An 18,847-nucleotide genomic window follows, 5' to 3' on the forward strand; every position below is an offset into this window, starting at 1 on the left:
AATTTTCCACAGATGCATTTGTGGCAGACGATGACACACTCGTAATTTCTGGAGGACTTTATGATGGCCATCCAATATACGACAACGTACCAACACCCTCAGAAGACCAATCTCAATTCCGCCTCGAGTTCCTTCATTAAGGAGAGAGCGTTCCTACAGTTTGAGATCACCTTTGGTGCTCGAAAGGCATGGACTAAGCCAAGTTTCCACATCTGCAAATCAGTACAATTTCAAGACTGAGATTTCACCCCAGTGAAATTCAAATTCTTCATGAAAGGCTAACAGCAGAGAGGAGGGGAAAATGACACTGGGCAGAACATTCAAAAAAGGACAATGCTGACTGATTTGAACATTACTTTTACTTCTGTAATTGTCAATACCAAGCTACACAAATATATTAATTTCATACATATTAAGATAATAATACAGAACAACTAAAGCTTTTCCCACACCAACAATATGAACATGTGCAGAATGAATACGATTTCATGTGAACACCAGTAAAGATACATTTTTTCCAAGTATTTTAAAGCATTTAGGGTGAGACTCCACAGTCACTTAAAATCTTCCTCCAAACAAACTAGAATAAGAACACCTAAATCTTTCTGTTAACAATACTGTTTAGCTAATCCATAACAATACTTTGTATGAATGTCAAGAAATAAATTTGCCTATTCTATTTGATACCAAACACTAGTATATATGCATGCTAAGAAAGTTGGAACATTAACACCTAAAACTGTCTGAGATTGTTTCGATTACTGTTTATCTGACCTGTAACAGCACTATTTAGGCAAAGACATTCCCACTGCTCTTCTTCTTTTTTTTGTCACAGCCAGTTACAGCCATCCAACCAGCATCTCTCATCCTTTTCATTGCAGCAAGCTTCAAGGAGTTCCCTGGTGATTTATGACTGACAGGGCTCTGAATCTGAAAACAGGTTGATCCAATTTTTTTAATTAATTAATGGACTAATTCTTCTTTGTCCACTTTATAAAATGTCAATTAAGACTATACAACTATGTTCAACTTACCTTTTGCAAGATGTTGAGTTTGGAGGGTGGAGCAGAAAACTTGGGTGCGGGTGCACTTGCAAAGCTCTGTCAAGCAAAGAAACAGAAAGCCAAATCAGCTCCTCTGGCATGATCTCATTGGTGATCATATGAACTAAACAAACACTTTAAGCTAATTTACTCATCTGACAAATAAACCCTTAACAAATAAAAATCCAACTCACCAAGATATCGTTTTGATCAGAGCTGTCAGACCTAGAGTCAAGCTCTATGGTGGTCTTCTCCCAGCGTGCTGTCAGAGAAGAAGGGGGTGTCCTAATTCTGTAGGACTGTGAGGGATTTAAAAAAAAGTAAATGTCAGCCAAAGTCATTCATATTTTTATCAATTTTGGAAATTGTCAGAATGATACTGTGTATTACTTTGATCTTTGATGTTCCGCCAATCCTGTTTGTCATTATACTTGGGGTTTTCAGGTCTCCATTTTGAATTTGCTATGATTAAAAGAAAAGTTAATGTTAGTTAGATTTTAATGAATGTCAGAGTTTTTAATGCAACAGCAGTAGGCAGAATGACATAAATTGAATTCTTACGGTATACTGGTCTCTATCACAGTCAATCAAAATGAACTTTATAAATTGATTCAATCGTCTACCTTGGTCTTTGGTGTTGTTCTATCTGATGTTCTGATGGAGTCACAGTCAGATTCCTTTACAACAGACATAAAATGTTATCACAGTTACATTTTGAGTAACACTGAGTCATTACCTGTAGCGACATGTTCACACTGCATTCATTAACTGTTGACATACAGGGTATGCTGAGAATGACACTTCTCCTACACACAAATGCACATGAAGACAAACACACTGCCCTTGCATCAAACACTAAAAATCTTCTTCTTTTTTAGACAATACGTCTGTATGAAAAAAGCAAATTCTGTTGACAGGTTATGTCAGCATCCTGAATGGGATGATGGTCTGAATGGGATTAACAGCCGTGTCAATACACAATGTCTACAGTATTTTTATTAAACCTTTCCTGACCATGAAAATACAAAGTAAGTTATGACAACCTGATAATTTGATTTCCACCCCCTCAACAATTAAGAAGGTGAAAGACATGAGAGAATCTGTTTAAAATGTTTTTGGTAGATTAGACTCACAGCTTTCTTCATAACTGCAGCACTTCCATCATCCTTGCTGTAGGAGGGAGTTTTCCTGGTCTTGGAGAAGTCAAACACGTGTCTCTTTGCAGAGCTCTGTTTTGGAGTCTCTGAACTTTTCCCTTGTTTACAGTTTGAGGCAGGCGACTAGGATAATGAAGATTAATTATTCGTTAAGTAAAAGTGATAACAAACCATGTCATCAATAGTAGCCTATTTCGTAATGTACAGATATTGTACCTGCTTGTTTATCACTTCTGACAGCTGAGAGATTTTCATGGATGACATTTCTTTCTTCAAATCAGTTAGCTCCTTCTGCAGGTTTTCCTAATATCAATGAAAAGTGTTTCTCAAGTACAACCTGTTTCAGTGCACAAACAAAAATAAGCTGATTCAAATTAGGACATACCTTCTCTGCCACTTCTGTCTTCAGCTGTTGCTTCAGCTGATCTTCATCGGTCTTGTGCTTCTCAAGATCCAACTCCTGATTTTAAGAATTTAGTTTTGGTTATGTCAAGATTCATTCATTTCCTCATTGTTATATGTAAACATCAATTTGTGATTTTTCAGCATACCAGTGATTTCCTACAGTCAACAGCCTCCCTCTCTTTCTTCCTGTTCTCATCAAGCTCTGCATCCTTTTGTTCAACCATCCGGTCATACTGGCTCTAGTAATAACAAGTCAAGTTCCTCCTTATGGATCATGTGTTTGCATTTGAGTCATGCTGTATAGGAAAACACACACTCTATGTTGACCTTACCTTGTGTTTTTCCATCAGTGCGACCATATCTGCTATCTTGTGTTGACACTTCAGTTCTGCGTCTTCCTTGTTCTTGACAGCCTCTGCCGCTGTTGCTCTGAGCTTTTGTACCTGTAAAACAAAATGATTTTATTCTTTATGTTTCAACTTTGACAATCTAAAAATGGGGCGAATAACCTAACGTTATATTTAAGTTACCTCATTCTTAAGCTCTTCTACAAAGGTTGATGTGGAGTGGAGCTCCTTGAGGAATTTCTGATGGTCTTCCTTGTTCAGTCCTTTAAGTTTCTGGGACTCCTCTTGAAGACCATTGATCTAAACACAAAAACAACCACCTACATCATACAGGGTTATACTTCAATACTATCTATAGTATATACTATCAATATTAAGATACGGAAGAGGAAAACAACATCCCCATACCTCATTTTCAAGTTGACTGAATTTTGCAGTCTCTTTTGCTATTTGTTTCTTGAGCATTTTATTCTGAAAATGCACAAGTGAAATGTTAGCTGAATAAATAACATCTTCATCCTATGTGTATCTACAATTTCAAAGTCATCACATACCTCTTTCTTGTATTCCTCCTGGGCTTTGAGTTTGGTTTCAAAATTCTTCTTGACATTGCAGAGCTAAAAACCAAACATTTATTTGTTACCTCCAGAAAATGATCAACAATAATAACAGCATTTTGAATTTTCTGTATAATAACCACCTTTGTTGCCAAAGCTTTGATTTCTTTTTCTTTTTTTAGAATTACATCCTGCAGATGTTCACACTATACACAAAAGAGAACAAATAAATAATTTAAACCTTAGAACAGCAGGCATCTTTCTTGTGTTTTTTTCTTAAAAAGTGATTTAATTTGTATACTTACATAATCTTCAATTTTCTTTTGCGGAGTCTCTCTTTGGATTTCAGTTTTAATGGAGTTTAATTCCTCTCTATTTAATGGAAATATGAAAATCTAAGTGTCTAAAACTACACAATATCAAACCTCTTTAGGTCTCTAAAGCGTAAACTCACCGTAAACATTGGCTTTCTTCTTCCAGTCTTTGAATTTCTATTGTGAGCTTTGCAGCCTTCTCCTCACTCACCTGAACAGACCAATTTGTTATTCATACCATACAGTTAGTAATGAAAAAAAAACCCTGACACCTAACACAGACAGCTACAGTACACATGAAAATAATCTATTACATTTGTTTGGACAATTCAGACCTTCATGTTTGCCTGAATAGCTTTCACATTAGACGATGCACTCTCAAACTGCTGTTGAATGGCTGTCTTCTCAGACTGCAGCTCATCAAAGTTGGACAACAGCTCTTTGTACTTTGTTCTTAAAAATGACACAGATTAGACCAATTAGACATTTAAGATTACAACAGTTTAATGTAATATTCTACAGGATGTCCTAATATTAAGAACTTACTCATGGAGCACAATGTCTTTCCTCAGTTGCTCCATCTGAAAGGTGTTTTCTTTATTTTTCTCCTTTTCAGTAATTAGCTCTCCCTTGAGCTCCTGCACTTTGATCTGAGGGAATACAATACAAAATATCACTCACTGATTTTTTTCTTTATAAAAGTAACTTCCCCCAACAATGTGAAAGAGTGGGTAAGAAATAATGAGTGCAGAAGGAAAACAAAAATCTTGTTAAAACCTCTGTCATTTTAGACTTCTGGTTTAAATCGTCTTGTGCCTTTTCAGCAGCTTCACAAGCCTTCTTCAATTCATCATTTTCAGCAAAGGCAGCCTCTGCTTCATTCTATATCAATAAAAGTATAGAGTAAAGTAAGGTAAAGTAAAGTAAAGACTATAGAGCATACATTTTTGGGTATCTGTATTAGACAATGGTATAAACATCATTTTTCTCTGTGAGGTGAAGTGTATATTTGAATTACCTTTAAGAGCTGGACTTCTGTAGTTTTCCTGGAAAGCTCAGCTGTGAGTTCCTCCACTCTGAGTTCAGTGACATCAATCTTGCCCTTCATGGACTCAATGGATTTTGATCTTTTGTCCTATGAACAATATCATTCTGTGAGTGTCTTCAAGTCATCTTATGCAGTGTTCAGAACACAATGAACAGCAAAGAGGCAAAGAATACACTCTTCTAGAAGATAAAATACATCTTACCAGTTCATCTTCAAGTATTTTGATCTTCCCATCTTTCTTTGCACTCTGCTCCATGGTCACTTCTGTTGAGAAAAACATTTTCTTTCCGCCTGACATGGCACCAAATGAAAATATCTACATATCTAACTCATTGAGGCTTACCTAAAGATGTACTTTTTCTTTTAAGTTCCATGTTGTTTGCCATGAGTTTATCCTCAAGTTCCTTGGCCCTTAAAAATGAGTCATAACAGGAACATAACGGCATGATAATTTTTTTTTATTTGATCAGGACAAAGCCATGAATTTTGTGGAGTGAATTATACCTCTGTATCTCGGAGGCTAGTGAATTCTGTAGCTCCTGAATCGTTGTCTGAATCTGCTCCAGCTTCTCTGCTTGTTGATTTCGGACTCTACTGAGCTCCTCCAAGTTTAAGTCTTTGCTTTTAATCATCTGTGCATATTCTTCTTTACTCTCTTCCAGCATTGCAGCAATAGCGTCATTATTTTTCTGAGAGAAAGAAAACATTTTAATCAAAGCAGACAGAATACAACAGAGCCCAGTCTTACTATGAAGTATAACCTCAATGCACTCACCTCAGTTTCTTTGCAGCGCTGCTCTGTGGTGTGGAGTTCTTGAAGAATGGACTCTTGTTCAGTTTTTGAGCTTTTGAGAAGTTCATACTGTTCTTCTGTAAAGTTAGCAAATAAATGATTGTCATCTTTGCTTTCATACTCCTTCAAATCACAAAGTGTTTAGATACTGCACACTGGACTTACATTGTACACAAAATTAAAAAACTTTCAAAAATGTTTTAGTAAGGCCTACTTTTTCAATTTTAATTTCATTTTCATAAGCAGTTATTCCAACGTACTGTGGTCACAGTACAAAGAGTCACTGTACAGTCAAAGCTACCATAAAATATAAAATTAAACCTTAAGAACCGAGAGCTGGGCTCCCACTATTAACTTTATTATATCATATTCATTTGATTATCACTTGAACTTGATTATTTTTCAATCAAACCTAATTTGTCATTCAGCATTTCTATGAGATTCTTTATGAAAACATTAATGACAACACAGTAAAAGTGTTTTGGTAAACAAAACAATGTTTACAAAACAGTTTTAGTGTGTTTTAGAAGATCAAGATTTTTTTTTTTGCAAAAATCTTGATCTAGGAAAATATAGGCAAGGGCATGTTAACTTGGAATTTAATCTTGATCTTACTTGTTTCTTCTTGAAGCTGTTTGCAGTGCTTCTGGGTTTCATGGAAGTCAAGCAGGAGTTTTTGTAGTTCACTTTCCTTGTCCTTGAGTTTTGTTTGAAGCACAGAAACCTGTGGACACAGTGTGCAGACTTGTGGCTACATTAAGTTCCCCAAAACTTTAATCTGAAGAGAGTTTTATGTTACTAACCTCTTCCTCTTTCATGTTATATTCTTGATGATATTTCTCTTTTAGACCTTCAATTTGCAGCAGGTCCTTTTTGACTGGAAAAAATATAAAATGGTTAATTCTCTTTATGATGTTTTCTTGCTTTTTAATCCATCATAATTTCATCCTATGTCATTAAAATACAATGTATCCTTCATGTTATGTCTGACTGATAAAATGTCATAAAATTTGGAATTACTGTCGTGAAAAGCCTTAATGTCTTACAAAGAATAAAAACAAAACCTTTTTGCATCTCTTGCTGATCAGCTTCTGCCCGTATACGAAGGCTTTCAAAAGCTGCAATTAGTTTCTACAGGAACAAAAGGTTACTTATAAATTGACCATCAAACCTTATGTCCTACAGTTTAAATAACTACTGTCAAACAAGTATCATTACCAATAATAAACACATAAATTATTATACAGATTTAGAGGTGTTTTACCTGAATGCTTTCACTATTTTCCATGAAGAATTGATGTGTTTCTTCTCTTTCGGATTCAACTACAAAATAAAAACATATGGTTATAAAATATGTAGAAATGTGTAAATATGTTCTACATCTTAATAATATGGCTGGTTAAGACATATGTTAAGGTTAAAAAAATTTAAAGCAGTTTTTACTTACATAAGTGCATTTTCTTAGATGTCCGCTCAAAAGTATCTTTGAGGATATTGCACAAGTTCCTTGTTGCATTGTTCCTGTATTCATATTTTTTTTAAAACAAAATATTTCATGTAGACAAAACATCTATTTTTAGAAATACATGTTCATCTGGCTATTGCAGAGCACATCTAGTGTGACACTGAGCACTTTAAAAAAAAAACAAATCCCATACTTGTTCCTCAAATCCTCATTCTCACTGATCTGTTCCTCCAGCTTTAAGCTGAGATGTTCATTTCCAAACTGTAAAGACAGAACAAACAATATCACCAGCACTATAGATATCAAAGGCAGCTTTGAGAATGCTTTTTCTTTCTTGTCAATAATAATAATATTGTAATAAATGTAATTAAAAAAAATAATATTGTATGTGTTTGGAGAGAGAAAGACAGACAGAAAATAATACTTGTCACTGTGGCACACACCTGCAATTCTTGAATGGCTTTGCGTTGAGTTTCAATTGTTCTTTTGTTTTCTTGTAGTCTCCTTTCCTTTTGCACAGTGTCACTGTCAGCTTTGACCTTCCAACACTTAATTTTCTCAACTTCATCAAACAGCTTGGAATAAAGCTGTCCAGGATTGCAATTGTTCTGGAGAATGTTAACAATGATGGGAAGTTAACTGACATACTTTAGAAAAAACTTGTTGCCAAGGCCAAGTCAAGCCTATTCATGCCTCACATTTTTGTACAATTAAAATATTACCTCGTCTTTTTCCATTGGTGGCACGACTTTCATCTTGGGAAACTCTTTAACAGAGAGACAATTATTTATTCATCACAAAGTTGATGATACCCTATGTGCGGAAATTATGAAGCCAGTGTTGTCTAACAGAAAATACCTTGTCTGGTAGGTTTTGTTGGTGCAACCATGCTTGTATGGGGGAAAGGCATGCTCTGCTCTTTGTCAAAATATTTACTGTAACCCTAGGGAGAAAACAGCAGTTATGCTTAGTCATCATATGTATTAATGAATACTCCCTCTTACCTACAGCTGCCTCCATTCCTTAATGCTTTCAGCTTACAGCATGGAAAACAATACCCAGAAGTGTGCATACAGTATAAGACTTTGATTAATGGTAAAAAAAAAAAAAAAAAAGTTTGCTAATTATTGGGCTGTAGGACAGTGTCAGTGCTGAGCTAGCAAAGTATTTTGTCTTTAATTTATTCATTAGTATTTACTGTTGGCTAACTATTGGCGAACATACCTGCTGCGAATTATTCATGAAATCACCACAGCTCTCAATGATTTCCTGAGGTCGAACAGCAGATACCTGTCCGTTATTCACTCTGGGAGGTACCAACAGTTTGAAGTTAAAGCCTCGGTCTCTGTCCATCCTGAAATGACAACACAAATACAGCCTCTTTTATCGTTAGTAGTCGGTGCAGGAAAAAAAGCATTTTAATACCAAAATGTGAAGATACTTCACTACAAGCAAAAGGCTTGCATTCAAGATCTCACTTAAGTAAAAGTATGTAAGTATTATCAGCAAAATGTTTTTTAACTATCAAAAGTAAAAGTACTCATTACGCTGTAAATGGCCCCAGTCAGTACTGTACTTACAATGCATACAGTATATAATGCATTAAAGTTGTGAAAGTTGGATTTTACTGCCATAGATATTTGTGGTAGTGCTAATTTTATCCATTTGATCTAGAATACCTAGCTACATCATATTCTATAATATCATGATGTTTGTAGTGTTGCTATCCTGTGAGAACCAAGAATCTCTATAAAAAAATAAAAATAAAAAGCTCTACAAGCTGCCGCTGTTTTTCCTACCTGTCCGCGGTAACTTTAATTTTAATGTGACAATGCACCCCTGTCGCTAAATAGCATATTGGTCGTATTAAGGCCTTCAAAGCTGTCAAACAAAGGCAGTGGAGTAAAGCATAAATATATCTCGGAGATATGGTGGAGTAGTATACGGCAATATACTTGCTAGCTAAGCTTACTTAGCTAGCAAGTTCGCTACCTTCAGCAATTCCTACTAAACAAGAATAATATATATTAATAATAGATAACAGATAATCCAAAAAGGGTTTAATTACCTATTTTATCTTTAGAAGTAGGAGAATGTTCTCAACTCATAAGGGAAAACTAAAGTGGCCGCATAGAGTGGAAATACAGTACTGGAGTATGTCAAGCTAGCTACTTAGTTACATTGTTACAGTTTACTGAGCTTCAGCTGTTACTGATAAATGTATGTGAGATAATGTCAGGCCGCCTTCACATGATTTAATTTCACCCAATGACCGGACTTTACATTAGCTAGTTAAAGCAATTAGCTTTCTGATAACCGTTTAGTTCAGCTAACGTTAGCCGTGAAGTCAACTTGACGTTAGCTTAGCAAGTTCGCTAACCTCCCTTCGACCGCTCCTGTGAGACGAGAATAAAAAAAAGCTACCAGGCGAGGAAAATAACATTCAACGTTGCGTTTTCGAGACGTAATTTGGACTAACAGCAGTCGAGAAGTTACTTACCTGCGGCTGGAAAAGTAAAATACGGAGCACTTGACAGGTTAAAGCCGGTTACGACTTCTAACTCACCTCCAGTACGTGGGCGCGTGCAAGACTGCGCCTGTTGTGCGTAACGTGACCGTTGACGTTCAAACTGCCAGCAGGGGGGACGCACTTACGTATACATCCATTATCGGACAGCGGGGAGCACGGTTCACTCACAAGAGGTAATTATTCCTGCTTTGTGTGTAATTAACAATAATATGCCTTCTCTGTACATCTACCGTCTTTAAATTGAAATGTAAATGATTTTAGGAGTGAGAAAACACCGCTGAAGGTATCAGAAACCGACCAGTTAAGATAGAGATAGAGTATGAGATGGTGATTTTTAAATGCCAGCTGCAAACTGGTGGCAAAAATGTACTCGAGTACTGTCTGTATGTACAATTTTGAGGTACTTGTACTTGATTATTTCCATTTTCTGGTACTTTATACTCTACTGCATTTTGGAGGCAAATGTTGTACTCTTAACTCACTGCATTTATTTGATAATTTTAGTTACTAGTTACTTTGAAGATTACATTAATGTAATAATTTAATCTTTAGAAATCCTGAAAATCCTGAATTATCGAATTCGATAATCATCCAGGAGGGTAATTGGTCCACCCACAGTATTACATGTAAAAATATACATGTATGTATTATTTACTTTTCATACTTAAGTACTTTTGATAGTTTAAGTACATATAATATCAGTTATTTTAAGTACTATTCATATGTGCGACTTTCACTTTTACCAAAGTAATACTTTAACACGATATCTTTACTTTTACTTGAGTATGCCTTTTTGGTACTTTTTACAACACTGGTTATTTGACAAGACACGTACGGTTAAGATAACTAAAGTATAGCCGACTGCCTCTGCATGCCAAAGACGCTGGTGAGGCTTGCTGGCTCATAATAACCATAAGTTCAGAAAAGACTTAAGAGTGAAGCCATGCAGCTAGAAATAAATCAATAAATCCTTGAGTAAATTTTGCAAAATGAGGGAAGAGGAGGCTCCACAGTCATTTGATTGTCTCATTAAACACTGTGGGCCCCCTTCTACATCCTTTTTGGTTGGGTTATGAGACCAGGACATGCATTATTCAAGGCAAAATGAAACGAAAACATGTGCACTCCTCTCTGTGACCCTGAAATTCAGCACAGATTTAATTTTTGAAATTTTCTCAGATGGAAAAAGTGTGACTGTACGTGCTGTTTTGTACAGAACATTTCCTCAGCGTTCAGATTCTCATATCGAAATCCTTTCACAGCACTTAACGTTCGTTCAAAGGAATATACTCGACTACTACCATCACAGCCCTTCTCTAAAAACATGACTCATTATAAAAACAACCAAACTGGCGTGCATTGTGTTTAAAGGTGGAATACAAATGTGTGTCTTCCCATCTTTGTTATGTAATTACTACAACTTAGTTCATGTTAGGCAAAGATACACCCATGGGTCTATTCTGTGGAATCCTTTTCTTAAACTTGTTTTTGTGTCAAGAGAAAAAGTATATTAATTAGTCTTGAAAAGCTGCTCCCTAATTCATAAGTAGGCCTGTAGCACCAAGTGAAGCCTTGGCTCTGCTGGTTGAATGTCATTCTGTTTAATGAGACATACAGTATTGTTCTGATGTGTATCTTTGAAACAATAAACAATACATGATCAATTTGTACATGTTAAGATTACAGTGGAGGTTATATCAATGCTCTATTAAGCCTATTTTATCATGTGAGGTATTGTTTTTATTTACGTATTTTATTGTGGTCGTTAAAAAACATGACAAGAGCACAGCGTGATAAAATTAGTTAATACTGTGGGTCATAAGTGAACAGTGAAATACATTATACAAGTGTAGTTTCTAAGAAATACAGTGTTAGTATATCGCTAAAGAACTCACATTTTTCTGATGGTAGATTTGTAGAAGAAACATTGAACACAGTGGACTTTTGGATTTTTGTCAAATGACAGTTTATTTGATTTTCTGACGTGTGTTTCATATATTGCAGTCAGTGGCACATTTTCACATCATGTGAATAAACAAAGTTATGCAACGAGGTTTAATGCACTCAAAAATTATCGATAATCATCCATCATCACAGATAGACCAGTAAAACATGTTTACGAGAGAATTAGTATGAATATATGTGCAGAATATACAAAGTGGTAGTGGCACCAAAGACATCTTTAATTATTCCATGACTGCATGGTGCTATCAGGTCCTTGTAAACACTTAAAGATCTTTACAAATGTGTTTGAGAGCGAACACTACAATTATGCACTTTCACAGAGAATGTGCGCGGTTGATTTTAAAAACTAGAGCTCTGCACTCAGCCTGTTCTCTATTGAAAAAACTTTAACTATATGTTACAGTTCTGAAAAGTTAAAATACTATATATAGTGTGCTGCAGAAAAAGTTACAGAGAGGTTATAGGGATATAATCTGATATTTAAAACATAAAACTCTAACAACATAAGTGACATAAAAGGCTAAACAAACTTGAATAGTCTAACAAACGCACATAACAGTCCATATAAGCATATAAGAGGTATTTTATGTGGATTGTTCATTAGAGTTTAAAGGGCTTTGATGGTGTGTAAATATTTTAGATGGAATTCAGAGTGGGGTTATGATTTTTGTGCTGGACTTCAAAAACGATTCATTATTACAGAGAAGAATGTTTATCTGCTGTCCTGATTCACTCAAGCATCTGTAGTTCATACATATGCCCCCCCACAGATAACTGTGACTTAACATGGTACAGATAATCAGACAGTGTCTTCTGTGTTCCTCGCCTCTGCCACCTCCTTTGCAGCATTGTCCCTGTTAGACTTTTGTTCTCTTCCTCCCACCCTGGCCATCCTCTCCTCCTCTTTCTTCTCTTTGGCCAGCAGTCGGTAGTTGAGTCCCATCCCCGCAAACAGGAAGACACTGGAGACGATGAGGAGGATCCCGCAGCCCTGGTACGTGTACTTGTAATCATGATAGATGTCTTTGAACCTCCCTGTGAAGACAAAAAAGTCACATTGCATCATTTTTAGTAACTGTCAACATTAAAAGGAGTAATTGGTAAGAAATGGCCAGAACACGATTTAAGCTCCAACACTATGGGGGAGAGCATAACCGCCAACTGCTGTTCACAGTGCTCTTTCTTGTAGCTGCCTAAGCTAGTAGCTCAGTGAGCCGTGGAGCTAAGCCGCTGTATTAGCTGACAGGAGTCTGCCTGGACCAGGACCTCGGATCATGGAGGGAGATACCGTGTACAACGGGGCTCAGCTCAACCAGGCTCAGCCGCCTCCCAGTGAACACGGTTGAACACCAGACTGGGACTGAACACCTCTGAGACCAACGAATTCCAGTTCAACGATAGGGGTTGCAGTATAGTACATATACTTTGAATTCGGGGAAGAGAACACACGACAGGCAGGGACTGAGAGGCATGAAGTGGAAGAGCAGCAGGCAGAAACAGTGTGCAGAGCCAGAATACACATCTTACTCTGCGAATTTTAGATTTATTTTGACCAAATCGGGGAAGACTGTGGAAAGACAAACCGAGACTGTCTTGGGGAGTTTTATTTCCCTTATGATGAGTTTGAATGAAGTGTTTTCTATAATGAGTTAACAAGGGAATTAAGCTCATTTTATTTCTGTAAAAGAGAGAAACTTAACTCTTCTGTTCAGTAAGGGTTAGACTTAAAAAAATGTGTAGAAATATTTCCTTTCTGGACATTTTAAAAATTCTGTATACCTATTAGACTAATGCTGTGTTCCAGACAATGTTGGAGGTTGGAATTTCCTAGTTGAACAAAAAACTTAATTGACCAGAATAAAATGACATCTCTTTGGCAAGTGTCAACAGAATTGCACCTTCAGCAGTGCAGCCTCCTTGCATTATAAACAAATTAGAGGAGAAACACACATGACACACGAGGTACAAATACAAATACTGCTGTCTACAAATACACCCTAGTTCCAAGTTGTCTGGTAGGCAGCATACGTTGCAAACTGGCCACTCCTCTTGTCGTACAAAGTGTTATTATGAGACAGGATGGGCCGGGGCTAGCTGGTTAGCATGCTAAATTCAGTAGACGTCAACAATGTTAGTTCATTTTTCAATGGTTTAAACCAAAATTCTGTCCATAACCTACAAATTGCCACTTAAAGCTGTGACATAGACATACATTTAAATTAGTGACAGTGAGCTGATGTACTCACCAAGCAGAGGGGGCCCCAGCAACACAGGACCACACTCCACGATAGTGACCAGCCCAACAGCACTGGAGAAGCGCTGGGCTCCCACCAGGTCCATCAAGGTCTCAAACAGCACAGAGCTCAGCCAGCCAAAAGCAAACCCAAAGAAGATGGCATAAATCACAAAGCCCTTGTAGTCTACTGATATTGGTGCCAGGACGTGGCAAACACCATTGTACAGCACAGAGGCAGCAAAGAAGTACTGTATCCTGGGCCTGACCCACTTGGTGTTTGCCACAATACCCATTGAGGGCCGGGCAACCATGTCAACAAAAGCCAGCACAGACAAAAGGAAAGCTGCCTTTTCTTTAGGGATGTCTTTACTTTTTGCATAATTACTGAGAAACACCAGTGGTGCAAAAAGACCGAAAAACATGATAATATTGCCCAGGATGTAGAGCAAAAAGCCACGGTGCTTGAACAAAGAGAGGTCAATGAAGCTGTTAATTCTCTGTGACACAGTCCTCCTCTCTGTGGTCTTCTCTGCAGGTTTGGGTTTTGGTCCTATGGGCCTCATGAGAGACCCTGCGACACAGCAGTTGAAGAGGAGGCCACCCAGGATCAAAAAACTTCCTCTCCAGCCAAACTTATCAAAGAGCCAGGTGTTTATAGGAGCCATGGTTGAGAGAAAGACTGGGCTGCCAGCCATGGCGATTCCATTGGCAATTGGCCGCTTCATGTAGAAGTACTTCCCAATCATAGTCAGGGCAGGGTTGAGGTTGAAGGCCAATCCCAAACCTAAAAGAATCAATTAAAACATATATATGAGTTGGTGAACAAGGATTTAAGCAATAAATTGAGGGATTCATAACAGTTCTTGGTGTTTTTATTTTTAAAGAACACTAGATGGCAACAGTGCACAGGAAAAAATAGGTGACTCATGAGCAAACTTAAAAATATAGAGTTAAAATTAGGTACCTCCCACCACACCAATACAAAAGTACAGTGCTTGAACAGAGTTGCAGAAAGAGGCAGCAATAAGGCCCAATCCAGACAGACATCCTCCAGCCATCATCACAGGTCGACTCCCATATTTATTAACCAGGATGCTGCTGATAGGACCTGAAGAAGCAAAAAACACAATGCATGAACACATATTACAAGCTGAAAGATGGTGATTTCTACCCAATCATGAATACACAGTTCTATATTTAACCACCAGAGAGCTCCAGTGCCACAGCTGTGGCTCAGCGAAATCAAACAACTTCTGCAATCATTTTTGTCAGTGCTGCACTGCAGTAGATGTGTTCTCATGCCATTAATAATGCGATCTGTCAGGAAAACCATGAAAGCTGTAATGAAATAAGCATTTATTTTGGTTCAGGGAATCATAAAAATCGACAGAGGAAGAATTTGTTTGTGGATTCTCCTTAAATGGACTCATTTGAAATGATTATTGGAAGTGCCTCAGTTCAGACATGTGGGTGGGTGTATAAATGTGTGTGTTTTAAAGGGAAGATCACGGGACTGGTGTGTGTATGGGGTTAAAGCAACAACTGTTAAGTACATTTTTTTTTTGGCACCTTGTGGACTAGTTTCAAAGAAAGAGTGACAGCGTGAGGTAACAATCAATCAACATGTTAATATGCATGCATCTAATTCAACATTAACTCAAGAAAATCGTTATGACTTGTAAACACATGACTAAAATGCTCGCAGTGTTCAGGTCACAAAACAAATCTCCATCTACGGCTTATAACAACCGGCCCTAAATGAGTATGAGGACCCACATGGAAGACACTTCTGCCTTCCTGCCAAATCCCTGCACTGCCCAGTGAACCTAAATAGAAACTGACAGTTTTTGTTTAGAGGTTGTCCAGACTCATTTGCCAGCACGGCGCAAGACAAAGGGTTTTTAAATTGTAATGCAGGCAGTCTCCACACTAGCAATGAGTTCTTTCCTTCCGCCTTGCAGGGAGAGTTGCTTAGGATAAAAAGGTTGGAGACAAACCAATGTAGAATATTATGAATGTAATGAATCAAAAATTGAAGGAGTACAGAGGTACGCAACAGTAGGTTGTTAATGAACTTCTCCTGCTGATGTGCTCAGAATGTCTAACGCATACGGTAACACACTCAGCTGTCATCTACTCACAGCACCGACTTACTTACTTTCAATTACAATGCATAGCTTGCTTTCATCTGTGTATATTTGCATTGAAACATTTGCATTTATTAACAATGTTTAACCTGAACATGCAGATTGAGTCCACTGTGGCTCATAACTTGTTCGTACAGGTGCATATCTCACTTTCTTCAGCCATGTAAACCCAAAAAAGTTTAGAGCCATTATGTGCTGCTACGGATAAAGAATACTGGTAACACTTATTATTAGGGTCTTATTTAGTTTATGTTTAGTATTAGCGTCTTATTAGTGTCCCTTCAATAACATACTATTTATGATATTAAATCAGGAGATTTATGTCCATGAATTACAACTTTAAAGGAAAAGTTCATTCAAAAATGAAGATTCACTCATTATCTACTCATCCCCATGCTGATGAAAAGAAAAAATTTCTTGAGATTCACAGCATACAGCGTTGCAGTATTCTCCTAAACAACTGAAGTAGATGGAGACAATAACAAAAAAAAAACATAAAATGGCTCCATAAAATCCATGTCCTTGTAAACCTCAAGATCCCAAAATTACACCCTTTTTTTACACCCTTTTTTAAGCCAAAATCCTCACTGTAGCTGCACAGCTAAAAGTGTTAGCCTGTGTTGAGTGTGTAAATAACATCAGCCCCCAGCTACTTGAGGTGTTTAGGAAAATGCTGCATTGCTGTTTTGCTGTGATACTCCAGAAATGTTTTGTGAACAAAAAAACTTAGATAATTACCTAATTTTCACTTTTAGGTGACCTTTTCCTTCAATATGCTTTGCTCAGTATGGGCCTTAGAAGGTGGTGCCAGATTCTCATGCTCCCTTTATAACACTTCTATTATAGTGAAAGTGTTAATAGAGTCCAAATACCTTTGAATTAAGTCTTTCTAATTAAGAATATGTTTCTAAAATGAAGTCTTGCTCATAGCTAATTCACTCGTAGAACCTGTATGGGTTACTAAGTGCTAAACTACCTTATAACGGCTAAAAAAAAAGACAGAATGCAACTAATATGTAGGCTAGTAAGCATCTAGTTAATGCTTAACATGTGTACCTCAATATAAAGTGTTACCAAAATATTAAGGTTTAGCACTACGCGCTGTCAGTCTCAGTTGTGGGGACATTTGTACAGCTGTCTCTTAGTAAAACACATATATACTTGTATCCTCTTTTAAATCATGATCTTTTATTGTGATTTTCTATGTGATTAATTCTACTGGATAGCTTGTATTTTATCTCGACCCTGAGTCTGTAATCAAGTTTGAATTGAATTGAAATCAAATTATAACATCATATAACTTGAAAGACATATTAGAAATAATCGGATGGTATCACAGTGTAACTCAGTGACCTTTAACCACTGCAGGGAATGTGCTGCTGAACTACAAGCAGCATTGATTCCTTTATGGGCAACACGGTACGCTCATTGTACAGTAATGAGGGCTTAACTTGGACGTGCAGTTTTGCTCTTTAATAGCAGACATTGCGCAACTTACTTGTGTAGACATTGTATAGCAAAGATATAATACAGTAAAGACACGTTTAGATGTAATATGTTCAGGGAAAAATGAAAGCAATTCAAGTCTAACAAAAAAGTACAATGTCCACTTTTATCTTATTGCTTGCAGGCCAGAATGGAAAATTTGATACAAAGTAATGATGTAATATTTTCCTCCTCACATCAGTTTAGAGCACTGAAGCAACTTTGCTGAAACTTCCCTGAGATTAAAAAAAGATGCCTAAGTCATCATTTTCCCAGGTTATCACACGTTAGAGTAAAGAAGAGTGCAGTGTTTTGATTTCAGAGCAGACGGTCTTGAGGGACGAGGAGAGCTCCTTTGAACTCCGCTCTCTCCGTGTTGAATATCACGCACATGAATAGAGCCTCATCATCACATGACCGGCCGGACCTGTGTGACATCATCTCACGTCTCTCATCAGGGCTGGAAAACAAGCGAGCCCCTGGTGGTATTCCACTCTCAAAGCACTAGGGGAAACAATGAGCAGGTATACAAGGCTAAAACCCATTCATGCGCTCCAGGGAAAGATACTGTTGCACCGTTATAAACAACACTTCAATGGAGGAGTTACAGTATTGTTTTAGCTCAGTACGAGAGTTTGATTTAATTCTGAGAATCTCTAGCCTGTTGGTGGACAAACCGAGGCTAAAACGCTACAATGAGAGTCTGTATTTGATCAAAATGCAATGGATTGGCTTTCAACTGAACACTCCAGGAATAAATCTTTTACAGCTGTGAATTCAATCCATTAATCCTCTTAATGTGCGAAATGTCAAGTGTTAACAAACCCCTGTTTTGGCTCACCTCCGCCGTACATGCATGCTAACATGATGGAAGAGATCCAGGACACCTGGCTGCTGGTCACATCGAAGATCACCTCAATCTCTTTGAAGAAGACAGTGATGGACTTTGGGAATGCATAGGAGAAGCCAATAGAGATGAAGGCACCAGCTACCACCATCCATCCCCAGCCACCCTCAGGTGGTGTGTAGCCTTGAGGACCACCGACAGCGGGCGCCATTTTCACTCACAAAACTCCTCGTCGATTTCAGCACGTTACACAGATACAAGTGTATCGACCTGTTCAGGAGAGAAGAAAACAGCAAAGGGAACTACTTAATTGTTGGTATTTTTTCTTTTGTTTACTGTTCATAAGCCAGAAGAAGTTTGAAGAACATGCTATTGTTGAAAAAGTCAATTGATTGAGAGCTAATTGCTCAATAAGTGGTTGAAATGTAGAAGACTTAAGTGAATATAATGATCCATCCACATATCAAATTGTAAAACCTCATGTTTTAGCCCTCAGATATGAAAAATA

General features: G+C 37.4%; 2 protein-coding genes across 2 annotated transcripts; both read right to left on the reverse strand.

The window, feature by feature from the left end:
* Nucleotides 1–789: 789 nt before the first annotated feature.
* sycp1 (synaptonemal complex protein 1) lies at nucleotides 790–9,701 on the reverse strand. The gene is made up of 35 exons (XM_073468723.1): nucleotides 9,630–9,701; nucleotides 8,354–8,483; nucleotides 7,988–8,072; nucleotides 7,852–7,895; nucleotides 7,573–7,737; nucleotides 7,323–7,390; nucleotides 7,112–7,185; nucleotides 6,929–6,987; nucleotides 6,729–6,795; nucleotides 6,468–6,541; nucleotides 6,280–6,388; nucleotides 5,647–5,741; nucleotides 5,376–5,560; nucleotides 5,215–5,282; nucleotides 5,074–5,135; nucleotides 4,842–4,958; nucleotides 4,601–4,705; nucleotides 4,370–4,473; nucleotides 4,159–4,276; nucleotides 3,964–4,034; nucleotides 3,815–3,881; nucleotides 3,653–3,715; nucleotides 3,507–3,569; nucleotides 3,361–3,423; nucleotides 3,136–3,252; nucleotides 2,938–3,048; nucleotides 2,752–2,844; nucleotides 2,586–2,660; nucleotides 2,417–2,503; nucleotides 2,177–2,323; nucleotides 1,667–1,720; nucleotides 1,434–1,505; nucleotides 1,238–1,342; nucleotides 1,035–1,100; nucleotides 790–930 (listed from the first exon to the last, which is right to left on the reverse strand). Exons 2-35 carry the CDS (start codon nucleotides 8,480–8,482, stop codon nucleotides 790–792), a joined length of 3,123 nt encoding a protein of 1,040 aa, XP_073324824.1. The 5' UTR covers nucleotide 8,483; nucleotides 9,630–9,701.
* A 2,722-nt stretch (nucleotides 9,702–12,423) lies between these two features.
* On the reverse strand, nucleotides 12,424–18,550 carry slc16a1a (solute carrier family 16 member 1a). The gene is made up of 4 exons (XM_073468884.1): nucleotides 18,334–18,550; nucleotides 14,825–14,968; nucleotides 13,871–14,644; nucleotides 12,424–12,659 (listed from the first exon to the last, which is right to left on the reverse strand). The coding sequence occupies exons 1-4, from the start codon at nucleotides 18,548–18,550 to the stop codon at nucleotides 12,424–12,426; spliced, it is 1,371 nt and encodes a 456-aa protein (XP_073324985.1).
* Nucleotides 18,551–18,847: the final 297 nt, after the last annotated feature.

Source organism: Pagrus major, chromosome 6 (assembly GCF_040436345.1).
Source record: "Pagrus major chromosome 6, Pma_NU_1.0".
Lineage (NCBI taxonomy): Eukaryota > Metazoa > Chordata > Actinopteri > Spariformes > Sparidae > Pagrus > Pagrus major.

Coding starts and splice junctions, on each gene's coding strand:
- sycp1 (XM_073468723.1), bottom strand. CDS start 8,482: ATGGACAGAGACCGAGGCTTTAACTTCAAACTGTTGGTACCTCCCAGA. Junction 4,706..4,841: donor CAGAAGTCCAGCTCTTAAAG/GTAATTCAAATA, acceptor TTATTGATATAG/AATGAAGCAGAGGCTGCCTT. Junction 1,506..1,666: donor GAACAACACCAAAGACCAAG/GTAGACGATTGA, acceptor TTTTAATCATAG/CAAATTCAAAATGGAGACCT.
- slc16a1a (XM_073468884.1), bottom strand. CDS start 18,550: ATGGCGCCCGCTGTCGGTGGTCCTCAAGGCTACACACCACCTGAGGGT. Junction 14,969..18,333: donor AGCATGCATGTACGGCGGAG/GTGAGCCAAAAC, acceptor TTGCTTCTTCAG/GTCCTATCAGCAGCATCCTG. Junction 14,645..14,824: donor TTGTATTGGTGTGGTGGGAG/GTACCTAATTTT, acceptor TGATTCTTTTAG/GTTTGGGATTGGCCTTCAAC.